Below are 26,436 nucleotides of genomic sequence, written 5' to 3'. Positions count from 1 at the left end.
AGGAGGGCAGGTGCCCTCCCTCTCTCCTCCCAGAGGAGCCAAGATGCAAATGCCAATGACCTTTGTGGCAGGATGCGTCTTCAGAGGTTCCCTGAGCAGGTAAGTGATGGGGCACTGCACACTAATCCATACCTACCTCCCACTCCCTCCACCAGAGAGGTCACGGGCCCTCTGCCTATGCTCTGAGTGGTTAAGTAACTTTCCCAAGGCCACACAGCTGTGACAGCAGAGCCATGGTTAAAAACCCAGCATCCAACGCCCAGGCTAGCACCCTTACTCCCTCCCGCCAACCAGCCTGGGGCCTCCTGCCAGCCGAGGGGCTGACGGCTAGGAGTCCGTCCCTCCTGGTGGCCCAGGGCCACTTACCTGTAGCCCTCAGCACAGAGACAGGAGTAGCTGTTGACTTCATCGACACACTGGGCCCCATTCTGGCAGTGGTGGTCTCTGCAGTCATCCTGGTTCTCACTGCAGTTGTCACCTGTGTAACCTGGGGCACACTCACACCTGGAGGTGGGCAAGGCAGGTAGGCGGTCAGCCAGGAGCCTGTGGGCCCAGGGTCTGTGTGGGTGACAGAGAACCTCAATAGACCCTGTGGGTCTATGGGGTCAACCAGGGCCTGGATATCGAGATGCCCCCAGCCTGTCCCGGGACCCTTTTATAGCACAAGAAGAGAGCTTGTGTGGGTTTGGGGAGCTCTGGGTTGGGAGGGTAGACACCCCACAGCAGGAGGAGACGGGAATCTTGTCAGGGACCCGGACTCACCACCAACAGCACATCCAGGGCCAAACTCCAGCCCCCTCTGGACCTGCCTGCTCTCCAGCCCATGGCCCGGAGTCATGGGCTCTTCAGCTATCCCAGCTCCAGCAGCCCCTCCTCCTGGCCCAGCAGGGAGAGTGCCCACCTCTGTGAGTGCCTGCTCCGGGCCCATCTTTAGCTTCCCTGCTTGCACTGTGCCTCACTGCTCACCCCAAAATCCGTTTCAGCCAACCATCTTCCTACTAAATAAAGGGCACCCTCCTCTACCCTCTCCAGTCACAGCCTTGCAAGGTGCTCACTGTCCTGCTCCTCCCACTCCAGGTCCACCCCTGCGGTCAGGCCTGTCTCCACTGGCAGCAACCCCCACCCCACTGGCACTTCCCTGCCCTCATTCCTGTGGATTCTGGAAGACCCTTCTCTCTCCCCCTGACTCAGTCCAGCCAGGCCAAGACCTCACCTCCTCCAGGAAGCCTCTGGTGAACACCCCAGCTATCACTGAGCAAAACTTTGCTGGAAACCCTTCCAAACTGCAACTTGCAAACTCTACAGCCTGGTAGGTGGGTGCTCCTACCTGGGTTTTTTGCTCCTTCCCTATGTTTTCAGGCTGTAGGAAATACCTTTCTACCCGGTACGCACACACACACATGCACACACACACCTGAAACCGTATTTATCCTTACTATATAAAATGGTATGATGTTCTCCAACATTTTCTGTTTAATTTTTTATTGTTAATCTTGGCCTGCCCAATTGATCACAAGCCACTATTGGGTCTTGAGGAGCAGTCTGAAAAATGTTTCAGTGCCTAAGCCACCACCCACTCCTTCATGTCCGTTCGTTATTCATTCATTCATCCATTCATTCATTCATTCATTCAATGAATGTACTGAATACTTGCTGGGTCCCAGGTACAATGCCGAGCACAACTAAGCATCTGCTCCATCCTTCCTCCCAGGAAGTTGAGAGACCGTACCCTGCCCCACTGTGTGCACATCCCTGCAGTGTGAAGGATGGAGTGTAACCGACAGTGTGCAGTCTGTCATCCACCTCTGAGCCCCAGCCTCTCTGAGGAGCGGCCACTTGATCTGCCACTGCTCCCTGGTCGTCTGTGCCAACCCCACTGGCAGCTCACCCAGGAAGGCAGTGTCTGCCCACCATTTGGATGGAGGCTCCCATGTAGCCTCTTCATCTCACCTCTGGGCCTCTAGTATCCCCTGGCTCTCCCTCTGCCCAGGGCCTCAGGTGCGTCCTGCTGGCCCAAGGGCGCCCTGCTGGCCCAAGGGCGCCCTACCATCTACCGGCCTGAGTGGCTGGGGTTGGGTCCCTCAGCCACAGACCACAAGGAGCCCTGCCCTGATCACCTGTGCTGCCCTGACCGGAGTCCCAGAACTGATTCTATGTTTGAAACTGCAGATGGGAGCAACATCTTAAAAACCCATGACCTTCATATCATGCTCAGTCTTCCAGTGACAAAACACTTCCACGTATGCCAGGAACAATGATGGAGACCAAAGGAGCCCTTTTCCAAACCTGCAGCCAGGCAGGTTTTGGAATTTGGATTTGCTGGAGTTTGGAGAGGTCACACAGTGCCCATAACAGTGTGTTCTGTAATGTGCCAGTGGGATCCAGGGCGGCCCCTCCCTCGAACATGGTCACAGTTCTGCAGCGAAATCGCCACATTAACCCCGCACGGATGGCCGGCGACTGTGAGTAGCCCCGAATCTATGCAGCCAGCTTTTATCACCAAATACGTTCAGGTCAGGTTCGATACTGCTATCAACCCAACTTTCGTTTTTCAGAGTTCTGTGGATTTTGTAATGGGGGGGTGAAAATTTGTGGATCTGGAGTGATAACAGCTATTTAAGGAGCATGGATCGGATGTCAGACACAGAGCTAAGTGTCCAGTTTGCAGATGAGAAAACTGAGGTGCAGAAGGGTCAAGCCATTTATTCAAGGTCATTCTGGTAGCAAAGCTGTCCCCTTAACCACCCCCACAGTAACCCTACATGGCTGAGACCAAACCCACTTGACAGGTGAGGAAATAGGATGGGGTGGGGGCTGGCGTGAAGGGGAGGCAACTTGGCAGTCCCTGAAAATGGGCGACACTTACCTGGGCCCATCCAGGGTGCCCACACACTGGGCCTCATGTTGACACGGGTTCAAATCCGGGGAGCAAAAGTCCACCAGCTGTTCACAGGCCCTTCCTGGGGGAAGAACCAGGGAGAGGCAGGAGAGAAGCTGCCCCCCACCCCATGCCCTGCCAGGCAGCCAGCCCAGCGGAAACCTCCTGTGGACACTACGCTTCTGCCCATGAGAATGGGGTTCGTGCACGCCCTCACCTCCCCACAGACACTCAATCCCCACATACCCGTGTACTGCAGGGGGCACTGGCAAGTGTAGTTGCCCACGCCATCCACACAGGTGCCTCCATTGGCACATGTGTGCTCCACACAGTCGTCTGTGTTCACCCTGCAGGTGGGTCCTTCAAAGCCAGGCGGACAGGAGCACCTGTGCGGCGGGGGAGGAGGGAGGCAGATGGGCCAGAGCAGCAGTCTGTGGCCACTGGTCAATATCATCATCCCAGAATTTTGGTCCCTACTCTGGACCAGGCCCTGCCAGATGCCAGGAACTAGAGGTGAACAAGACCAGCCCTGCACCATGGGACTCAAAGTCCAGTGGGGATGAGGAGGAGACAGGCAATCAGAGGAGAGTGAGTATCAGGACAGTGCAGCAATGAGGCAGGGAACAAAGGGGCAGAGGACACCCAGCTCCTCCCTGTGGGGAGTGGTCAGGGCAGGCTTCCTGGAGGAGCTGATGAGTAGGCAAGGACCCCGATGGGAGTGCAGGAACGGGAGGGAAGACAGCGGAGGCAGAGGCATGTGCGGGAACCTGGAGAAGACCCTAAAGCCAGTCCTCTGGGAGGGTCCTGCTCATCCAAAGAGGCTTCAGGAGCACAGACCTCAGGGGTCGCTGGGGATGGGGATGGAGCAGGCGGAGGAGAGCGCTGCAGATCAGTGATCTTCAAACCAAGGACGCCTTCCCGGGGCCCTGGTTTCCAAGGGGCATGTGGGCCAGAGGAGTCTGAGGAGTTAGTGCCCATTCTGCCAGTTCTGCAGGACCTCTCCTCGGGACTGACCTGCCCAGCGCTCCACAAAGGCACACCCCCTCCCGGCCCAAGTCCAAGGCAGGCAGGCCCGGCGCCTAAGGTCCTGGAGCTCCAAATAAAGGGACAGTTAAGAATACTGATGTTTCAAAAGTGAATGAACAAATAGCTTCTGCAAGTCAAGAGGTTTCCAGGAGCATGTGTCAAAAATAATTGAAGCTTCCTCAATTGTCATGGAATTGACCTCATGAAATTGTCAACTGACAGAGCATTAATAAAAATGATTTTTTAGACTTTTAGGTGTGTGTGTGTGTGTGTGTGTGTGTGTTTTTATCCTCACCCGAGGACATTTTTGCATTTATCTTCAGATAGGGCGGGAGGGAGAGAGGGAGGAAGAGAGAGAAACATCAATGTGCAGAAGCCTGAGAGACGCATCGACTGGTTGCCACCCACATGACCCCAACCGGGGCCAGGGACAAACTACAACTGAGGTTTGTGCCCTTAGCAGGAACCGAACCCAGGACTCCCTGGTCCGCGGGCCGACGCTCTAACCGCTGAGCCAAACTGGCCAGGGCTAGATTTTTAGTTTTTTTTTAAATATGGTTTTACTGATTTTTTAGAGAGAGAGGAAGGGAGAGAGAGATAGAAACATCCATCAGCTGCCTCTGGCTCACCCCCTACTGGGGATGGAGCCCAAAACCTGGGCATGTGCCCTGACCAGGAATCGAACCGGGACCTCTCAGTCCATGGGATGATGTTCAATCCACTGAGCCACCTTGGCCAGGCAAAAATAGTTTTTGGTGACAGATCACTTTGGTGTTTTGGACATAAACAGACTCTGAATGATTTCAAAGACTTGAGTGACATGGCTATAATAAAACTCCTTCTCGTCTGTTTATTTATGTGAACAAACTTTCTCAGTATTTATAAGGCTCTATATATCTCATTAAGAGATGCATCTAAGCCCTGGCCAGTTTGGCTCAGCGTTTAGAGTGTCGACCTGCAGTCCGGAGAGGCCTGGGTTCGGTTTCCGCTAAGAGCACGTACCTCGGTTGCAGTTTGTCCCCGGCCCTGGTTGGGTCGTACAGGTGGCAACCACTCAATGTGTCCCCTTCACGTCAATGTTTTTCTCTCTCTCTCTTTCCCTCCCACTCTATCTGAACAAAAAATATCGAAAAATGTCCTCGGGTGAGGATAAAAAAAAGAGAGAGAGATGCATCTAATAAAATTCCACTTCTCCCCCACTCACGTGAGGATATTTTTCCATTGCTTCTTAGATAGAGTAGAAGGAAGGGAGAGAGAAACATCGATGTGAAAGAGACACATCAATTGGTTGCCTCCCACACGACCCCAACCAGAGCTGGGGATCGAACCTGCAACCCAGGTACGTGCCCTTGACCGGAAATCGAACCTGTGGCCATGGGCTGACACTCTAACTGCTGAGCCAAACCAACCAGGGCTAAAATTCTACTTTTATTTGTAATAATTATCAATCAAATTTTGTAATACAGTAATGTTGTTTTGATCAATTGTATATTATTGATCATTGTAATGATAGCTCAGTGCAAAAGAAATTTTTAATCAGAGGGTTATGGTCACAAGAAATAAAGAAAACTTTAAATGTACACTTATATACCCATGTTGGTGGTGGAGAAATATGGCAGGGTGTTCAAGAAAAAGTCTCTCTAGCATAAAAACAGATTACATTAGGAAGAAAATGAGGGAGCGTAGGGAGTAAAAGGGAAATACTAGTTCAAGGATAAAAAAGAATGAGGCAAATGTCTGAACTGTAAATTTTGGCTCAGCGGTTAGAGCGTTGGCCTGCGGTCTGGAGAGACCCGGGTTCAGTTCCCACTAAGGGCATGTACCTCGGTTGCAGTTTGTCCCCGGCCCTGGTTGGGTCGTGTGGGTGGCGACCACTCGGTGTGTCCCTTTCACATCGATGTTTCTCTCTCTCTCTCTCTCTCTCCCCCTCCCTCCCACTCTATCTGAACAAAATATCGAAAAATGTCCTCGGGTGAGGATAAAAAAAAAAAGTAAAAAAAAAAAAAAAAGTGAAGCTTATTTGAGTAATTTTTTTTTAATCCTCACCCGAGGATATTTTTTCCATTTACCTTTAGATAGAGTGGAAAGGGGGGGCGGAGAGAAACATCGATGTGAGAGAGACACATCAACTGGTTGCCTCCTGCAGGACCCCTACCAGGGCCGGGGACGAACTGCAACCGAGGTACGTGCCCTTGCCCAAAATCGAACCCACGACTCATTGGTCCATGGGCCGACACTCTAACCACTGAGCCAAACCGCCAGGGTAACTTGAGTAATTTTTTAATGGTATCAAATTGCTATGCTATTCAGATTCCATTGGAAAACTTATTAAGAGTGATACTCTTATTTTTAAATATTAATATTTATAATATGCTGAAAATGACCTCCTTTGCAACAAATCATTAAAGTTACAATGAAAGATTTCAGCAGTCAATCTAAGAATGTGTGAGGACATATGCAGTTTTGAATCTGTGCTTGAGGGGTATGTGAGCAAAAAGGTTTGAAGCCCACTGTTTTGGGCACGTCCTGGATATTAATTTCCCCCCACAAAGATAGGGGGTGGGGGTTGGGGGAAATAACAGAGGGGTTTCAAGAGGGCAAAGAGGACCAGCTCTGCAAAGGCCCTCGTAAGCCTCAGGGTTGAGGGGTAACTCAGAGAGGCACCACCTTTCTACCTAAAGGGCCTACCAACAGCCCCCAATCTGTAGGGTTGCTTGGCATAAGGGGGGCTATCCCCGCTGTACTTCTCTCTGCCCAGCAGGGGGAGCTTCTGGGGAGTGTCCTTTCAGCCCGTCCACTCTCCAGACATCTCCTCCCAGGAGTCCAGGGAATGAGCAGGGGGCTTTAATAGAGCTGCTGCCCAAGCCCAAAGGAGGCTGGAGCCTGTTGCAAGGCTGCCGTTGCCAAGGCAACAATGGGCTGAGAAGCCACTGAGTGCCCTCCTTTTTACCTGGCATCAAGGTTTGCGGAGACAGGCTTGGCATCTCTGCCAGCAGACGCGGGCCCATCTATTCGGCAGCAGTGTACTTTCAGCAGCTAAGTACCAAGTGTTCAGGAAACGCTCGGTCCAGGAGAGCTCTGGACATTGGGGTACTCCTTGAGGGGGCCTGGGGGAAGCAGTCCGCGCGGGGGGTGCTTGCATGGTGATGTCGGCACTGGGGGAGCTTGAGATAGGGCTTGTGAGGGGTGGCCCTGCACCAAGCTGTGGGAAACGTGCCTGTGTGGGACCAGTGGGACCCACGAGACGGCGGGAGAGGCTCTGGAGGGCATGACAAGGACTTGCTCCCATCTCTGGACAGGCCTCCTGTCCCGGGGGCTTGGGGTGGTGGTTTGAATGGAAGGAGCTGGCTAAGTGCCCTGCCTTCAGGCAACCTTGGCACAACAAGCAGGTGTTTGACTTCTATTAGGGGCCTCAGATTAGCAGAGATTATGGAGGTTTAAAACGCCCCCAAGTTTCCCCTTGGCACTGCCCCTGCATATGCCCTCGGCCATGGATTCTCAGGACCATCAAAAAACCGCCCTGGTACCTCACCCGACAGCAGGCTGGAGCAGGAGTGGGCGCTCAGCCCCCGGCCCAGCCCAGCCGGGCTCCCACTGCTCTGCTCTGACTGCGTTGGGGCAGCCACGGCCTGCCGGCTGCAGAGAGGTTTTCAGTGAGTCTTTGCCCTCTGAGCCCACCCTCTATCTCCTCCCACAGCAGGGAGGGGAGCTGGCCACTCCATTTGGAGGGCACCGGAGCTGGGTGCTCGACCTCACCAGCTCTCCATCCACTAGGTTTCCGCCCCTCCAAGCCACTCACATGAAGCCAGCATCCTCGCCCTCCTGTGCACGGCAGGTCCCGCCGTTTTCACAGGGGCCACTAGAACAGCCGTCCAGGGACACCTCACAGTCTCGGCCCTGGGGAGAAAGTCAGTGGTGGGGACCCCAGGAGACCCAGGGGCCAGTGTGAGCCTGGAGACAGCCAGCCCCTCTGCAGCGCCGCCTGCCTGTCCCCGGTGCTCCTTGTTCCTTCATCCCCTCAAGCACCGGCTCTGGGCCAGGACCGCTCTGGGGCACTGCGGGCAGAGTGGGGAACAAGACAGACCCAGCCCTGCCTGTGGCACCCGGGCAGCTCCCTCCGTCTCGGCCCCACTCACCTTGTAGCCCCTGGAGCAGGCACACCTGTACGCTTCGAGGGGGTCATTGTGGCAGCTGCCCTGGTTCTGGCATGGGCTGGACAAGCAGGGCTCACACTTGGCCTGGACAGCCAGAGTGGGGGGACCTGAGGCAAGGGGACGGGGTTAGTCCAAGGAAGAGGGGGCCAGGCACCACCTCCCGTCTCCCAGCCCTTCGGAGACGGGGGTGGGCAGCCCTCTCGGCAAGGAAATGTCGGCCGTTTCCTGGAAGCCATGCTCATCCTCCTTTCGGTCCCCTCTCTGGCCTTCGACCCCTCTGCAGATGGGTTAGGAACAGCCCCTGCCCTCAGTAAGCTGATCCGCAGGCAGTGCTCCATGGGCTGGCAGCCCTCACGGGGGCGGGGCGGGGTGGCAGGCCAGAGCACCAGTGCTGCCAAGGAGGTCAGATCCTCTCCTGGTCCCCTACACCTTCTGAGGCAAATCCTCCCAGCCCTGTCGCCTGCTCACCGCAGGGTGGCCACCTCTGCAGGGAGGAGACAGGAAAAGGGCCCTGTGCCTTGAAGCTGTTTCTCTCCAACGCCAAAGGAGGAAGGAGCCCTTCCCACCACCTCTCCAGCCCCTGCCAGACTCACTGGCCGCCCTTCCTGACCTTGCCGGGGAAGGAGGAGCCCCTATGGGGGCATCAGGACCTCACAAGGATAAACAGTGAGAGCAGCCAGCTAACTCAGCTCTCCACCTGAGACCCCTTCCGGAAGTGGGAGATCCCAGTTCTGCCCAAAGGTATGAGCATGAACAGAACAGACACACTGTGCAGGGACAACGGGGAGAAGTGTGCGGGACTTCTCGGGTACATGGGATCCGCTCCTTGATCTGGGTGCTGGTCACGTGTGCGCGCTCGGTTTGGGGAAATCCAGTGAGCCCTGGCCGGTTTGGCTCAGTGGTTAGAGCGTCGGCCCGCAGACCAGAGAGTTGCGGGTTCTATTCCGGCCAAGGGCACGTACTTCAGTTGCAGTTCAACCCCGGCCCTGGCCGGGGTCGTGCAGGAGGCAACCAGTTGGTGTGTCTCTCTCTCTCCCTCCCTCTCTCTCCTTCCCTCCTACTCTATCTGAAGATAAATAGAAAATTATCCTCGGTGAGGATAAAAAACAAAAGAAAGAAAATTCAGTGAGCCTTTCACTTATGATAGCTGTACTGTTGTTGTTTGTGTTATATTTCAATAAAAAGTTTTAAGAAACTTCTCAACAGTACCAACACCACCTAATTAAATAAATCCTGAGCAAATGTTTCAATGTAAGTTGGCCTACTCCCAACAGCCAACAGCTAGGCCACGGATGGGGCCCCTCGGAGCTGAGCCCGGCGACAGCACCCTGCACACAGCGGCCCCGGCCTCCTCATAACCTATGGCTGTCAGTCTCACTTCTGATGGTCTGTGAGCTTGCAGAGTGCAGGGGCCATGCCCCACGGGCCTCTGGTGTGCTCCCCCACCCACCCCCATGTCCCCTAGCTTGCAAAGCTGGGCCTGGGGCACTTCCCTCTGCTCAGCGGGGCTCCCAGGCACTGGGCTGTCAGAGGGTCAATCAGTCCCTGGGTGAGTGCCTTCCGAGCAAAGCCACGCCAGAGGAGCCTCTGATCCAAACGTCATGAGTGGCAGCAGAGCGCAGCGGCTCAGGGGTGTAAGCTACTTGCTGAGCACAGTTCCTACCAAAGGGAGGCCCGGGTGCTCACAGTGCTGAGAGGCTTGACTCTCCCAGAAATGCTGTTGCTATTTTTACTTTCCTTGCATAACCCCATGGAGGGATTAAAGTCCTAACAGCCTGAGATTTCCTGCCTGGCGTTTTCCATTCGTTGTCCTGTCAGGACTAGAAGGCAGCCATGCTAACAAGCTGCAGGTGCCTCCTTCCTGCCACCTGACCCTCCGCCCAGCCGGGCACCACGGGCACCTCCGGGAGGCCCAGCCAGGGTGAAGCAGGTCCTGTGGGCCACCAGCAGCGGGAGGTGGGGATGCAACCCTGTGCCCTCCACCCCTTCCTCGTGCTCCGCGGCTCACCTTGGCATTCAAACTTCTTGGCAGGCGTGGTGAGGAGCAGCTTGCCCTCCATGTCTGGGGGCCCAGCGCAGCGGGCAATGCCCGGTTCCTTGTAGCCTGTCTTCACCCAGCCGGACAGCCAGCGGAGGTGGCAGTCACAGTACAGGGGGTTGGCACCAATGGCCCTGGGTCAGAGAGCAGAGAGAAGCAGGCATTACAGCTTCGTGGGCTCCTCCGTCACCGGGCACCTAGGGTGCTATAGACCAGCAGTTTCGAGTCCTTCACATGCCTTTCTGAAGCCTCACCCCACTCTACCCCCATTTTACATGTTGAAACTGAGGAGCAAAGAGTGGAGGCCCCTGCCTAAGACTGCACAGAGAGAGGGGGAGACGGGATTTGAACTGTGCTGGGAGGCCGGAGCCTATGAATGGATTGCCTCCAGGGTGCGCAGGGGAGAAAGGAACCCACAGCTACCACGGCAGTGAAATCGGGCTGCTCTGCCCACGGTAGTGCATCTATCCTCCCTCTAGCTCCACCGTGAGGCTTTCTCTCCATCTAGAGGTGTGGGAACTGAGCCTCCTGGGTCCCACGACTCGCGAGGGGCCGCCCTTGGATCCAGCCCCGGAGCCTCCGACTCTGAAGCCCATACCCTTCATTTCCCTCTCATTTTTACCCAAACAAGGAGCACACGAATGCGTCCTCATTGTAAACCTCGTTCAAACATTGCAGACCAGAGTCCCCGCCTCCCACAGCGTCGTGAAAGTAGTAAGTCCACTGAACTGTACACACTAAAATGGCCAATTTTATATCACAGGAATTTTACCTCGATGTTTCTAAAGGCACATTCCGATGCCACTGATAGAATAACAGCAGTGAGGGGAACATTGTGATCAAATTACCAGTGCAGCTGCCTTTTGGCCCAGGAATAGCGTTTCTCCCAGATCCACCTGCACAAACGGTACTGATCTCAGCACTGTGTGTCATGGGAAGACTGTTCATCAGGGTGAGACGCACTTCAATAAACCGCCATGTATCAACATTACAAAAACGTCTACACCCACTGTCCTGCCAACCACAGGACACGTGGCCACCACGCGTGAGCATGGAGCCTTCCAGTCCTTCCCCACACTTACACACATTATGTCACAAATTATATCCACCCACTAGACATCACTGCTGAGCAGCTTGCTTCTGGTCACCAAACAGCATGTCTTGGAGATCTTTCCAGGTCGGCGTACATGAATCCACCGCATCCTGTCAAACTGCTTCCCAGCATCCCACAGAATGGATGCCTCATAGCTTACTGAGCCATTTCCCCGTGGCCAGACCTTCTGGTCGTTCCCAATGGCAGTCAACACTCTTGTATGTGCCTGTTTGTAAAGGGAGCGATTCTCTAGAACAGACGCCTGAAAGTAGGGCTCGGCTCGCAGAGGAAGTGCATGTAAGAGAAAGTTACCAGCTGTCCCAGAATCTGTCACGTGGACTTACACACACCAGCAATGCAAGGCCAGCGCCTGCTGCCTCATCCCCGCCCAACACGGTACACGCCAACCTCTTCATGTTGGACCACGCTGGTGGGCAAGCTCCTAATCTTCTCACTGAACCCCAGTGAGACTAAGAGATGAGCAAGACATGCATTTGGCCCTGGCCGGTTTGGTTCAGCGGTTGGAGCGTCGGCCTGCGTTACAGAGAGACCCGGGTTCGGTTCCCGCTAAGGGCATGTACCTCGGTTGCAGTTTGTCCCCAGCCCTGGTTGGTCGTGTGGGTGGCAGCCACTCGATGTGTCCCTTCACGTCGATGTTTCTGTCTCTCTCTCCCTTCCTCTCTCTCCCTCCCGCTCTATCTGAACAAAAAATGGAAAAATGTCCTCGGGTGAGGATAAAAAAAAAAAGACATGCATTTGGGGACATGAAGGAGCCAGATTTCTTTGAACCAGCAAATAGATAAAAACCGGAGCTTCATACCTGACATTCACTGATATCAACATTACTTTGAAAATATGGGGCTGTGTGAGGTTAACGAGAGCGAGCACATACTAAGTGCCCACAGATATGCACTGCCGTCTCCACCTGCTTCTGGGCAACACAGAGGAGGTGCTTCCCCCCGAGACGTGTGCTGTCTGACGAAAGCAGCAGCGACTCTTGGCAGGAATCCCCCAAACAGCACGTCTGATGACTGTGCGTCTTCAAAAGCAGGCTGAACAAGACGTGGACTCCGGCCCCAGAGCGGCTGCTCGCTGCCCCGGCGACCTGGAGCGGCTCGCTTACATCTCTGGGGCTCACTTGAGGACTCGTAAAGAGCCTGCAATGTGGAGAGGGGAAAAGGCAAGTACATATAACCCGAAATGGGCGCCCAGGGAATAATGCAGCTTGGAAAAGAAAGCCAGTCCAACCTCGACGTGTATTTAATTTTTTCCTGTCCTGATGTGCTGACAGCATCCATCCTGGCTAATGGGACAGGAGACACTTCCCTCTTCCCCCTGAACAGAACCAGGGCTTCTCAGAGGCAGAGGAAGCTAAGACACTGATTTTCTGAAGCTCCGGGGTGTTTTACAAAACAAACAAACAAAAAAAGACTTTTTTAAATAACAGGAGTAGAAAATTTCTGATGTATTTAAGATGTTTACATTCACCCGATTAATCTGTTTAACATAAGCAGTACAGAGAAATGTAATTGTGTTATTCACAACAGAGAGAGTTTATTTTAAAAGATTTTTGTTTTGTAGTTCGCGGTGGGAGTGTGGTCTGGTAATGAGCCACGAGTTTCAAGTTTATCATGAATGGCTTCTTCTTTCAGTCCTGTAGCTCATTTCCAGAAAATGCTACAAAGACTAAATCTGAGGCCGCTGGGAGCGTGGACGCCCCCACATGTCGTGGGATCGTCCCGACTCCCACATATGCTCCCCAGGAATGACAGCAAAGTTGCACCACAGATGTAAGTGTCCCTTTCCAACTCTTAATATAAAAAGAATAATAAAGAAGAAGAACTATCACAGTCAATATAAAGCTATTCAAAACTCTATAATTCTGGCTCGACCGACACACGCGTTCCTTGTTTCCCCACAGAACTGACCTCGAGCCACACTCAAATTCAACGTTTCAAGCTTTAATTTCTCCAGCAGCTGGGTTCTGGAGGCTAATGTAGTAGCACGAGTGGTTCGCTTTCACCTGGGACCGCCTTTTCCAACAAAAACTCCTGTGAACTCAGTGGGGAGTGGAGAGCCACAGCCCGGCGGACCCGCAGCGGTGGGGACAGCAGCCGGGCTGCTCGTCAGTCCACATGGACTGTGGATTTCGTCCCCAACAAACACACAAACAACCCTGTGTTGTTGATCTTTGGCATAACTTGAAAATAGTTGAAACAGTAGATATTAAATGCGTTCGTGCCAAGACCCTGCCGGGCTTCTATTCACGTAACTGGGACCAAAATAGCCTCCCTGGGGCTGTTTCGCAGAGGCACCAGCTGCAGAGCTGAGCGTAGCCTGAGCCCATGCTCCCCCAGGCGCTCCATGTGTGTGCACCGGCAGCTCCTGCTCCTGGCCCCGGGCTGCCGTGCCTGGCACCAGCAGGCAGCGGCAAACATTTGCTCAGTGCATGCCTACCTCAAGGCATGCAAAATGCACAGACCTCAGTCTGCAAGCAAATTCAGAAAGAAAAGAATCATCTATCTTCCCATAAATGTAACTAATTTAATTATCATGCATTCCCTTCCAGTTCTTGTGTTTATATATGTACATCTTTGAAATTAGAGTGTATCATCTTCTTTATTCTATATTTTCCTTAAAAACTAAATTACAGTGTCATATTTATAATCAACTACTCGCTATTCTGTCATATGGGCATTATTTAATCATTCCATATTTACTTTTCATACCAAATTCTTAATGAATTCAGAAATCTAAATTTCCGGCATGCAGCAGATTAGAGGCAACAAAACGCCAGAATACAGAAATGAAGAATGATGTTGGGGAACCTTAACACAGGACCTGACACAGAGTAAATATTCGCTAATGGACAGATGGACAGACAAGTGGATGAAAGATGAGCTAACTGCAAAGTGCATATAAAAGTAAACAGAAGCACCCTGGCCGGGTTTGCTCAGTGGTTAGAGCATCCGCCCAAAGGGTCTGGGTTTGATTTCCAGTCAAGGGCACATACCTGGGTTTCAGGTTTGATCCCCGGCCCTGGCCAGGGTCATGTGGGAGGCAACGAATTGATGTATCTCTCTTACATCAATGATTCTCTCTCCCTCCCTCTCTTCCACTCTATCTAAAAAAATCAATGGAAAAAATATCCTCAGGTGAGGATAAACAACAAACAGTAAACAGAAGCAGAGAGATGTGCAGAATATCGAAGCCCAGAGCAGTGATGAGGGCTCACAATGCTCATGGAGTGTTGGAACCACAGTGGACATTAGAACACCTCGGTGCAGGTGAGGAAAGAGGCCTGAAGAGAGGGATGAATCGTCTGAGATCCAAGATGATGGCAGAACAAGAACCTAACGCCACCCGTCCTGATTCCAACCTCAAGTTCAAGGGGTTTAAATCTGTCGGACCTCATCCTCCACACACCCTTGGCCCACCCTGCACACTGCTCCTACACACTGCTGGTGAAGAGGAGAGCCCAGGCCAGAGTCGCGGTAGGAACAGAGGGCACCTCTGGGAAACAGGAATACCGGATGCTAACTCTTGAGCACCCCAACTGATTATGCAGCCATGAGCACGTTCCTCCCTCAGACCTCACATGGCCTTTGTGAAGCCCAGCGTGAACGCAGTGAGGCTGTGCCATCCTTTCACATTCTTCGCCTCCTTGTGAGTGCTCAAGAAGTCCTTACGGATGGCTGCCACTCTTCCACGCAGAGGAGGCAATGGACACGCGGTGCCGTACACACATATTCCATCAGGATTGCATGTGCACACACCTGAACACAAGCACAGCCTTTCCAGGCTACGGACTCGTTCCATTTGAAACCCCGGGCATAAGGGGCACAGTGTACTCATGAGGTTGCTTCATAACAACGAAAGATTTCTTTCACGTAGATGTGGTCTTCTAGAGAAATGGGGCTTAGAGGGAATTAACAGACACATCCAATCAGTAATGCCAATGAGCTGCTCTATACTCATTGCTTAACTGGTCTTAACTTACTGGTTTCTTTCTTTCTTTTTTGAAGAATAGTTTGATTTTTAGAAAGAGAGAAAGGGAGAGGGAGAGAGAGAAATATCGATGTGAGAGTACAACATCAATCTGCTTCCTCCTGCACGGCCCCCACTGGGGACCAAGCCCGCAACCCAGGCGTGTGCCCTTCACTGGGAATCACACGAGCCTCCTGGTGCACAGGACGATGCCCAACCAACGGAGCCACACCCGCCAGAGCTGGTTTATTTCTTACCAACTGGATCCGGCCTAATGTCTCTGTTCGCCTAAAGAAAATATGAATGTATAGATAGGTATGAGCTCAAGTTGTATTTTAGAAGCTTTGAGGGTTTGTTTGTACAAAACATGTGGTTTGTTCACTTCCCATCTGAAGAACAAAGCCTCTGGATTTTGAGCTGGAGACAAGATCGGAAGGTATTCAGCTATCATTTATTTTTCATGGGGAAAGAGGAAAGGTGGGCAGCTTTACATTTAAAACCAAGCATGAAAGATGCACAAAAGGGGGGGTCCACAGGCGTCTCAGAAAGGTGATCAGATGACTGAGACGTCCTCGCCTGGCAAGGTGGACAACTGAGGCAGAAGCTTGGCACAGCCCAGGGGTACGCGAGGGAGGCTGCGTGGGCCCGGAGGAGCCGCAGACCCTGGCACCAGCAGAGACGAGCGCAGATTCTCTCTGGAGAGAAGCATCTCCAAGAAATGAGCTGACAACCAGAATTTACCAGAGATGGAAACAAGCCCCTGTGAGTGGGCTCATCGGGAGCGATGAACGGCACTGTCCTTGCCTGGCCTGTGTCTGGAGCCACCCTGTCCAGCCAGGCTCCCCGCTGCTGCACTCCACCCTATCCAGCCTCCCCGTCATCACGGCTTTCCAGTGTCCTACACCTCGGTTCTTCCACCGTCCCCCCCTACCTGCAGGACGAAGTCCAAGCTCCTTAGCATGGCACAAAGGCCCTTCACAGTGGAATCCCAATGTCCCTTTCCGGATTCATCTCTTCCCACCCCATACTCCTCACTCAACCAAACTCCCCATGCCCTATGCTGGACAACACAGCATTCCTGAATAAGCCATTTACTTTCTTGCCTCCACACCTTTGCACATGCTGTTCCCTCTTTCTGAATGTCCTTCCCTATCTTCTCCAAACGGCAAACTCCTGGCCCCTTCCCAACAGCAGCAGATGTGGCATGTCCTCTGCGAAGCTCCTCGGAGCTCCCCCGAGTTGGTCACTGCTGCCTCTGAGCTTGTTTTATAGTATCCCAAATGGTCACGGAGGGCAGAAACCTTATGTAAATTCTTTAGCACTTGACTCACTGGGGTTACTCAGGACATATTTATTGAAGCAATTAAGAATAAATCAGGAGCTTTGGAATCAGACACACCTAAGTTCAGATCCTGTCTCTGTCATTTCCTAAGGCTTTATGACCTAGAGAAGCTGCTGAACTTTTCAGTGCCTGGGACTGTAAAATGGAAATAGTAATTCCTGCCTCCCATTCCCCTCCTGTGGCAGACATCACTAATCAATCACTGCACTCTTCCACGGAGCCCAGAGGCCCTGGAATCTCTGGTGTGGGCTCAAGGCGGTGCCAGTCAAACGAGTATAGCTGACACATAACGTAAAACCCTTCTCCTCTGCTCATGAAGTGAACAAGACACCATGTAGCTAAGTATCTGTCCCAAGCAGACCCTCAATGAATGACATGTTATTATTTTATTTCCTCAAGTCTAAGACTGTCAGATGCACTAATGATCGGGAGGGGTGGAGAAATATTACCTTATTAAATACAGAAATTATGCCCGGCCAGTGTGGCTCAGTGGATGAGCCTTGTCCCAGGGACTGAGAGGTCCCAGTTCGAATCCCAGTCAGGGCACATGCCCAGGTTTCAGGCTCAATCCCCAGAAGGAGGTGTGCAGGAGGCAGCCGATCAATGTTCCTCTCTCACATAGATGTTCTATCTCTCTCTCCCATTTTCTCTCTCTAAAAAAAGTCAATAAAAAAAATATATTTTTAAAAAGAAATCACTTGTGAGGTACAATCTGATTTCAGAGACTAAAGTGTGGAAAAGGTGAGTTTAGTACTGAGAAAATCCAGTGAGATTGTAGAATGAATGAACTTAAGTAGAGACGCTGGGGACCCCAGAAGGTGTGCCTGCCCCTCAGGCCTGGCGCTTGGGTGTGGGACAGAGAGCGAGAGGGTGCAGTGACACCCAGGTCCCCGCCGTGGTCCATCTGGCCCGAAGGCCACCTCAAGCAGCAGTTGAGGCTCCAGTACAGCATGCTCTGTGCCGGCCTCGCCTCCAGGACTCGCCCACTGCTCCTGCACTTCACTTTGTTTTTGTAGTAAAATACATGTAACATAAACTCTGCCGTTCGGAGCCCTGGCCGGGTAGCTCAGTTGGCTAGAGCGTCGTCCCGATATGCCAAGATTTTGGGTTCAATCCCCAGTCAAGGCACATACAAGAATCAACCAACCACCCTGGCCAGTTTGGCTCAGCGGTTAGGGCATTAAACCTCGGACCAAAGAGTCATGGGTTCGATTCTGGGCAAGGGCACGTACCTTGGTTGCAGTTTGTCCCCAGCCGTGGTTGGGGTCGTGCGGAGACAACCAGTCAATGTGTCCATCTCACGTTGATGTTCTCTCTCTCTCTCTCTCTCCCTCCCTCCCATCTATCGGGGGGGGGAGGGGGAAGAATCACCAATGAATACATAAATAAGTGAAACAACAAATCTCTCTCTCTCAAAAAAATTGCCATTTGGATCATTTTAAGTGTACAATTCAGTGGCATCAATTACATTCACAATGTTATACAACTGTCACCACTATCTGGTTCCAAAACTTTTTAGTCACCCAAAGCAGAAACTCTGTTCCCATTAAACAAAAATTCCCCCTTCCCCTGCTCCCAACACCTGGTAGTCACCCCTCTCCTTCCTGTAGCTATGAACTGGACTGTCCTGGGACCTCATGTCAACGGGATCATGCAATGTCTGCATTATTTCATTTCGCATGTCTACAAGGTTCATCCATGTTGGAACATGTCATAACTTCTTTCTATGGCTGAATACTATCCTACTGTATGTATACATCACACGTTGTTCGTCCATTCATCTGTTGATGGACACCTGGGTTGTTTTTGCTTTTGGGCAATTGTGTGGAGCATGCTGCTATGAGTGCGCAAGTATCTGGGTCCCTGCTGCCGCTCCCTTCGGTGCACACTTAGGAGTGGAATTGCTGGATCACATGGTAACTCTACACTCAGCTTTCTGAGGCATCGCGTACACTGTCTTTTAAGAATAGCTCATGCAGGTAAAGTGCCTGGCAACCAATAAATGGTCACTACTACTTTCATCACTGCTTGTGAAGACCTGTTCTCACATTCCACTGTTGCGACTGATGAAACCCCGACAATGTGTAGGAGTCTGCGATGGCAGCATTGGAAGGGTCACAAGCCAAATTAGTTCCGGGGCAAAAGCAACACATTCGGATAGTCTCAGGAGTAGGGTCTTTCTTGGAATCCAAGTTCTGTTTAAATCCAAAGAGGCCCCAAGACTGGGGCTAGAGTACTTACAGGTGAGACAGGGAGGTCACGTCCGCGAAGATGCCCTCTGGGAGGGTGGAGATGTCGTTGCCGTGCAGGGACCTGAGGAGAGAAGAGGCTGTTGGTGCCTCATCCGGAGACAGAGCCTCAAGAACTGGTGGAGGGTGAGTGCTGCCCTCTGTAGAGAGGGGCGTGGCGCAGTGAGGGAGACAGCCCCCCCTCACAGACAGACCCTGCCCTGCTGGCCCCAGGCAGGGGGAGGGAGCCCTAAGATCCAATTCCACCACCCTGCTCCCCAGCCCCCCTGGAGGACTCTGTTTTTTCCATCATAAATAACTCAAGTGCCTTTTCTGTTTACGGACCAAATGGAATGCGTTCAGCCAGGAGCCTGAGGGGTAGGCTTTTTCTTGGTAAGGAAGTTAATACACGGCCATAAATTGGGGGTGAACAATGTCACCTTGTCCCAGATGGGGCTGCCAGAGGATTCGTGTGCATGGATGCACAAGGACCGTCATAACAGGCGTGACAGAAGGCTTTGATCACAGGGCAAAAACCTCGCAGTGGGAATTCTTAGAAAAGGGTCGTGAATCTTGCAACGTTCTCTGTCTGAACAGGAGACTCATATTCAAATACGAGGCTGCCTTATGTTGGGTGCCACCTCCCTGTCCCTATACACACACTGCAAACACAACTTAGGGAAGACAGCAACCCCCCATTTCTCAGTTGGTTTCCCATTCACTCCTTGACTCTGTCAGGGCTTAAATAAGAATGGACTGGCCCCCCACCTTTGGACACAGCTGGCCCTGCTGGGGCCCCCAGATGCAGGGACATTTCTGCCCGCTGGGTGGGTGGCAGGACCCTCAGCGGAGCAGATGTCCCTGGAGGAATGAAGAGCAGGAGACTTACAGCAGGCGCAGGGAGCGCAGCCCCTGGAAGGCCAGCGGAGGGATGCACTGGAGGGCGTTGTAGCTGAGGATCCTGCGGGGAGGAAGGAGGTGGGGGGGCAGATTGGTGTCTGCCAGGGGCTGCGGCGTTGGGAGGGTCGAGGAGGGTTATCGAGGGCCACAAGGAAACCTCTGGGGGGAACGGAAGTGGTCTCTGTCTTGATTGTGGTGGTGTTTCCATGGGTGTGAGCATAAGTCAACATGTATCAAATCGTACACGCTAAGTATGTGAAGTTTACTGTGTGCTCATTGTACCTCAATAAAGCTATTTATAACTAGAGAAAGGAGCCGCTCCTATTACAGGAGAGGGCTGTTTTCCTCGTGGCCATCAGGATTCTTCAGCCTCTGCACTGTTGATGAGTCTTTGTCTGGGGGCTGTCCTGTGCACCGTAGGAGGTTTAGCAGCACCCCTGGCCTCCACCCAAGACATGCCTGTAGCTCTCCCTGCCCTCCTCCAGCTGTGACAACCAAAAATGTCTCCGACATTGCCAAATGTCCCCTGGAGGGCAGAGTCACCCCTGGTTGAGAACTACAGCCCTAGACCACGGCAGCTTCAGACACAGGCTCATGAAGACTTGGAAAGGGAACCCGCTGACTAGTAAGTAGACCTGGGGCAGATCAGTGCAGGTGGGGGCTCTCCAGGGGCCTGGCTGGATCAGGGCCCTTCCTGGCTCTACTGTTCAGCTGCAGTAGAACCTAAGGGAAAGTTCAGAAGTGTTTGGCACATTATCTGCAAAATGAGATACACTCTTAAGCTCCAGGCAAATATTAGGGATGCTTGTTAACGCTTTCTTGGAATATAATTAAAGCAATTGTTAAATTATGGGCACAAAAATGTTCAGAGGGTCACTGTTCACAATAGTGCAATCTGAAAACAACCCAAATATGCATCAACGGTAGAATGGATAAGGAAAGTATGCCGTATTCCTACAAGGAATACTATACAGCAGTGAAAATGAACAGACCACAGCTTCACACAACACAAGTGGATCTCACAAACATCATGGTAAATAAAAGTATATATTCTGTATAATGCAATTTGTATAAGGTTAAAAATGGGCAATACTAAACTTCATTGTGTAGAAATGAATTTGTAGACGGCAATACTGTAAAGACCAAAGACGTGATCATCATAAAAGGCAGGGTCAGTGCTGCCGTGAGAGGAGAAGGAAGAAATAATAGTACTTAGGAAGGGGCAGGGCTACTTAAGGGAGTGCTAGCTGTGTTCTAACTCTTTGCCTCAAGTATTTATACGTGTATGCTAGTTTTATGATTATTTGTCAAACTGTATGTTTATATTTTTTCACTTTTCCATATATATGCTGTATTTCACAATAAAAAAAAAATGTTTTTTAAAGTGTTTTTCGCTGGCAGGCCCTGGCACAGCCCCTGGCAGGTGAGGGCATCTGCATGGACAATTGTGAGTGACCAGGGCTTGGGGACAGTCTCGTTGGCCATAGCTCGAGCCCTCCCCCCATCCCTCCCACTGGACTCACAGAGTGGTCAGCTGGCTCATGTTGGTGAAGGAGGAATTGCTTAAGGAACTGATCTTGTTGTTACTTAGGTCCCTGGAAAAGACAAGAGCCCCCGACAGACATTTCATAGTGAGAAGTGGCCCGACATTAGTCCCCTTTCCTGCTCAAGTGTGTCTGAGCCCCAAGTGGAGCAGCCTCACAGCAGACCAAAGAAAGGCTGTCTTTCTCCTTGGCACTATCACCAGCCACTAAATCGCTCCACACCCCCCCTCCCCCACGTTGGAACAGTCAAAACACATTTGTTACATTATTAGCAAAGACAGGCAAACTGGAGTTCCAGAATTCTGCAAGGCGGTGCTGCTCCAAGCGATCAGCCTTGACCTGAACGTCCAGACCACAAGGAGCATGTGCCAAAATGCGGTCCTTGTGGCACGAAACATAACTGACTGTAGCTGACACTTTCCCCACAGCATGACTTCCTCAATGGAGGAAGCAAAGCGTGGTTTGCATTCTGGTGCAAGTGCCTTATCTGACTGCGGACCTATCACAAGCAGTTCTCAGGCGACCAGTGTCCACAGACCGCACCCTGAGTGGCGCCGCTCCCCGCCACGCTGAGATGGGGTGTTCTCTGCACTTCTGCTTTGGTAGAATCTGACCAATGAGCAGATAAAGACAGTTGAAGTGAGGTGTTAATTAGGCTGGAAGGCTAAGAGGAGCTAACTTATTTGGAGGCTTACTTTGTATTTTTTTCACGAGGTGAAAAGAACAGAAAAGCAGGTAGTAGTCTAAAGAAAAATTTAGTTACAGATACTTATTTGTAGCTGTCCTATTTCAGATTTGGTTTGGGGGCCAAGGTTGGACCGATAAATTCCCCATCACCCTGTACTTCTGCCCTGGCTCCTACTTTTGCAAGGCTGATCCGAATGAACAATAATGAGCAGCCCAGAGGGAGGCTTGGGGAGGTGGTGTGGGACAATGCAACTCCCAAGAATGACCACTAGGTGGCAAAACAGCTCTACACTGTTCTCAGAAGGAAGGAGTGAACATTAAAAAAAAAAAATCAGAATCAGCTAGAAGTGGGGTCTGTAGGGAATTCCAGGAAAGCTGGAGCCACAGTGGTCAGATGCCAATGGCCCTCCTGTCCCAGGTGGCAGGTCAAGGATCCTCACACCGCTTGGATACTCACACAAGCTGCAGGTACTTGTAGGTGGACAGCTGTCCTGGGACCAGGGTGAACTGGTTGCCGTCCAGGTAGCTGCAGGAGGAAACACCACAGTCAGTGTGCCCACCACCCCGCCTCTGTCCCATGCTGGGAGACGCGTTCCTGCAGCCAGAGCCTTCTCGCTCATTTCCTCTCCTACCTGTAGGCCACCTCCGGCCCGAATCGCGAATTGGAGGAGAAAAGACATACATTTCTTAGGCTGTTTGGGTAGGTACCACACCAAAAACCGGTAAAAGCCACTGAGACATGAAGCCTCCCCTGGCTCCTGTTCTGCTCCCCTGCCTCGCCCTCTCAGCCTCCTCCCCGTCTGTGGGCACCACCAGGGTTCAATTACAGATGACATTCAATATTATTTTATATTTGTTTCAGGTGTACACGTACTGATGGGACAATTATATACTTTACAAAGTGATCCCCCCTGATAATTCTAGTACCCACCTGGCACCCTACATAGTTACGACAATACTGGTGACTATTCGTCATTTGCTGTTGTTCTGCTCCCACATCACCCCAACCGCACCGTGTGTCACCCACGCCTGGGCTCCTGCGCAGCCACCCTCTCCCACCTCGTTCTCCCTTCCGGGGCCCACCCTATGCACCGCCACCCAAGTCACAGTCCTTAAAGCTAAGCCCATCCAAAACTCTCCTAAAACGTCCCCACGTTCCCCATGTTGAAAGGGTAGAGCTTGGGATTCCAGGGGCTGCGAACCTGCCCTCTCCCCCCCCCCCACCGCCACGGCCAGCAGCCCTCCTTGCTAAGCAGGGACCCAAGTGCCAGCCGCTGAAGCCCCAGCGGGGCTCCCTGCACAGGACCCTCACCAGCTTCAGGCCTCAGGATGGCTCCTCCACACCCCAGAGACCCAGAGAGCTGTCCCCGCCCTGACCCAGCACTCTGTTGTCACGCAAAGTGACTTCCCACCCATCTCCTTTGGTCCTCTCAGCAGCCCTTCAATACACACGAGTAGCCCCATTTTACAGCTGGGAAACTGAGACTTAGAAAAGCCATGTGGCTTTCCCAGCATCCTCGGGGTTCTGAGGCAGCATGGAGAACACAGGGACGGACCCCAACGCTATGGAAGAAAGCTGGGCAGGAGACGGGTAGGCGAGTCACTGGACAAGGACTGCAGTGGTTCATGTGCGTGTGAAGAAATAGCCAGCCTTGCTGGTAAGGAAGAAATAAAATGAAAACGTCATGCACTCCCCACAGGGAGAGAAAAGCTCGGCTATGGAGGCCTGGAGGGACCAATCCCAGGGCAGGTAGAGCTGGGGACTGACCAGAGTCTTTCATTGGGAAGTGCCCGTTGAAGAAGCCCAGCTGTCCATCCCTCTGCCTGTCATTCACACCCACGCCCACATGAGTTCAGATACCAAATCCAAAGCAACACAGATTTTACACCACAACGACCCAGTGCCGATAGGAGGGCAGGCAGGCCATGTCCACACATGGCTACTTGGAGTAGAAAGAAAAACTTTTCTGGAATGTACCACTCTTTGACCACTCTTTGGGATTCAAGGGGCTGCGAACCTGCCCTCTCCTCCCCCCCTGCCACGGCCAGCAGCCCTCCTTGCTAAGCAGGGACCCACTGAAGGGACATTCGCCATGACGCTGTTTATAATAGTAAAAATAGTAAAAATTGGAAACAACTTAAATACCCAACAAAGAGAGATTTGTTATATAGCTCATAGTAGACTGATTCATGTGGTGGAATATTATGCGGCCAGTAACAATAATTTTTGCGAGAGTTTTCATTGCAGAGCAGAATGCTCATAAGATGATGTGAAGTGAAAAAAGTCATGATATTTCTTATGTTAAAGCAGAACTTAATTTAAAGGGATGAAGCACTTGCCACGGCAATTTGTGCCATCAGGTGACTGCAGGGGGTGTTCAAGCAAAGCTCCAAGCTTTCTTGGAACCAATGTCACCTTCTCCTCCTGACAGCAGGTCTCAGGCTACTCACAGTTCTGTGACGTTCTTGGGGATGCCCTTGGGCAGGGCCTGGAGGTGCTTATTGCTGCATCGGACCACGGTGTCCAGGCAGGCACATTCCTGGGGGCACTGTGGGCTGGGCAAGCAGCCCCCCTCCTCCTGGCCTGGGGAGGAAGGCAGGAAGCCATATCAGTGAGGGAACAGGTCTTCGTAGGGCCAGGACCCCTCTGCAGGGTGCCTCAGGACAGAAGCCCCTCTCTGACCCTCCCTCGGGCTCCGTAAGTCTCCTCTTGGCTGCACCCCTCCCCCGCCAGGGACAAAGCCCCTTGGACCTGTTTTGAGTGAGGTTAATACAGGTCTTGGGTCGATCTCTTCTGCCTCAGACCCAAGGTGTCCCTGGGCACAGCAGAGGAGGAGGATGGCAGCACCTTTTCTTTCTTTTTTTTTAATCCTCACCCGAGGATATTTTTCCATTTATTTTCAGAGTGGGAGAGAGAGAGAGAGAGAGAGAAACATCGATGTGAGAGAGATCCATTGACTGGTTGCCTCCTGCACAACCCTGACCAGGCCGGGGACTAAACTGCAGCCAAGGTACATGCCCTCGACCAGAATCGAACCTGCAACTCTTTGGCCCCCTGGCCGACCCGCTGAACCAAATCGGCTAGAGCGGCCACACCTTTTCTTGAGCATGTACTGTGTGCTAGGCACTGTTTCACCGTCTCCTTAACAATGCAGCAAGAGGTGCCACTCTCACCCCAGAATGCAAGCACCTGGGCACAGAGACACTCTCCTCTTTATTCACTGAAGGAACCTAGTATCTAGGGCAGCACCTGTAGCCCTCAAAATAGATCAGCTGAATGAATGAATTGCTACTTTACTGAGCTCCAGAGACGTTTAGCGGGTTGCTTAGGTCGGGAGCGGGTCAGAAGCAGGGCGGGCTCTGTGCTGTCGCTCCTGGGGACAGCATGAACCCACAAGTCTGCAGCACTTAGGAGCAGCCAGGAGGCAGGTCTCTGGGTTCAATGTACTTCTATTTGAAAAAATCCACTAACATGTTAGATGAGATTTTCTGAGTGACGGATCATCGGTAATGTTTATTTTCTTCTTTCTTCCATATTTTCCCATTTTTTAAACACTAAGCACATAATCGCTCTTATAGTCACGCAAGAACACCAACAGGCAGGGGCAGGTGCAGGACGAAGGGCCGGCCTCCCGCCTCGCCCGCCCTCCTGCCAGCCCGGCAGACAGTTACCTTCCTCACACCTGAAGTCGGGGAAGGCCACGTCCTGCAGGGGGATCTGGCGCAGGAAGGCGGGGCTCTGGCACCGCGGGTTCCCGGTCACCACCCTCCTCCTGCGCAGCCAGTCGCCCAGCCAGGCCAGCTGGCAGTTGCAGTCGAACGGATTGGCCAGAAGGTTCCTGGAAGGGGCGGTTCGCGTGGCTCGAAGACACCCTGCCCGTCTCTCTGCCCCGTCACAGTCCCACCTGCCGCCTGTCCACACAGCCCCCCACAGCCCCCAACCACCCGTGCCACGGGGCAGCGCTCCTAGGTGGCAGGACCCATGTTTCAACAAACCACAGGGACCCAACACCCCGGCTGAGTGTGTCCTTTAAAGTAACCACAGGAAGACATGCCCTTGGATGCCGGTGGGTGGTTCCCAGGGGCAGGTGCTGACGGCAGAGCCCAGGCCCCCTGGGCTGGACTTGCGCGTGGACAGGGCCCGCGGGGTGTCGAAGACCCCCCGGGGGGGGGAGATAGTGGCACTATGGCTGGACTTACAGCGTGGACAGGGCCTGCGGGGTGTCGAAGGCCCCAGGGGGATGGTGGTGATCTGGCTGGACTTACAGCGTGGACAGGGCCTGCGGGGTGTCGAAGGCCCTGGGGGGATGGTGGCACTATGGCTGGACTTACAGCATGGACAGGGCCTGTGGGGTGTCGAAGGCCCCAGGGGGATGGTGGCACTATGGCTGGACTTACAGCGTGGACAGGGCCTGCAGGGTGTCAAAGGCCCCGGGGGGATGGTGGCGATCTGGCTGGACTTACAGCGTGGACAGGGCCTGTGGGGTGTCGAAGGCCCTGGGGGGATGGTGGCGATCTGGCTGGACTTACAGCGTGGACAGGGCCTGCAGGGTGTCGAA

At 52.7% G+C, this 26,436-nt stretch overlaps 1 protein-coding gene across 1 annotated transcript in view; it reads right to left on the bottom strand.

Annotated features, from left to right (window-relative positions):
- SLIT1 (slit guidance ligand 1) overlaps positions 1-26,436 on the bottom strand; it is a 160,323-nt gene that overhangs the window by 7,092 nt on the left and 126,795 nt on the right. The window contains exons 20-31 of the mRNA XM_036264940.1: positions 25,550-25,716; positions 24,329-24,461; positions 22,335-22,403; positions 21,170-21,241; positions 19,636-19,707; positions 18,760-18,831; positions 10,067-10,230; positions 8,041-8,165; positions 7,704-7,801; positions 3,125-3,264; positions 2,867-2,960; positions 367-504 (exon numbers count right to left, since the gene is read on the bottom strand). Coding sequence (XP_036120833.1) covers positions 367-504; positions 2,867-2,960; positions 3,125-3,264; positions 7,704-7,801; positions 8,041-8,165; positions 10,067-10,230; positions 18,760-18,831; positions 19,636-19,707; positions 21,170-21,241; positions 22,335-22,403; positions 24,329-24,461; positions 25,550-25,716 — 1,344 coding nt within the window. The remainder of the gene's footprint in view (positions 1-366; positions 505-2,866; positions 2,961-3,124; positions 3,265-7,703; positions 7,802-8,040; positions 8,166-10,066; positions 10,231-18,759; positions 18,832-19,635; positions 19,708-21,169; positions 21,242-22,334; positions 22,404-24,328; positions 24,462-25,549; positions 25,717-26,436) is intronic.

This window comes from Molossus molossus, unplaced genomic scaffold (assembly GCF_014108415.1).
Source record: "Molossus molossus isolate mMolMol1 unplaced genomic scaffold, mMolMol1.p scaffold_m16_p_17, whole genome shotgun sequence".
Taxonomy (NCBI): Eukaryota; Metazoa; Chordata; class Mammalia; order Chiroptera; family Molossidae; genus Molossus; species Molossus molossus.
Note: the sequence above shows the minus strand (reverse complement) of the source record. Positions and strands in the feature narration are given on the sequence as shown.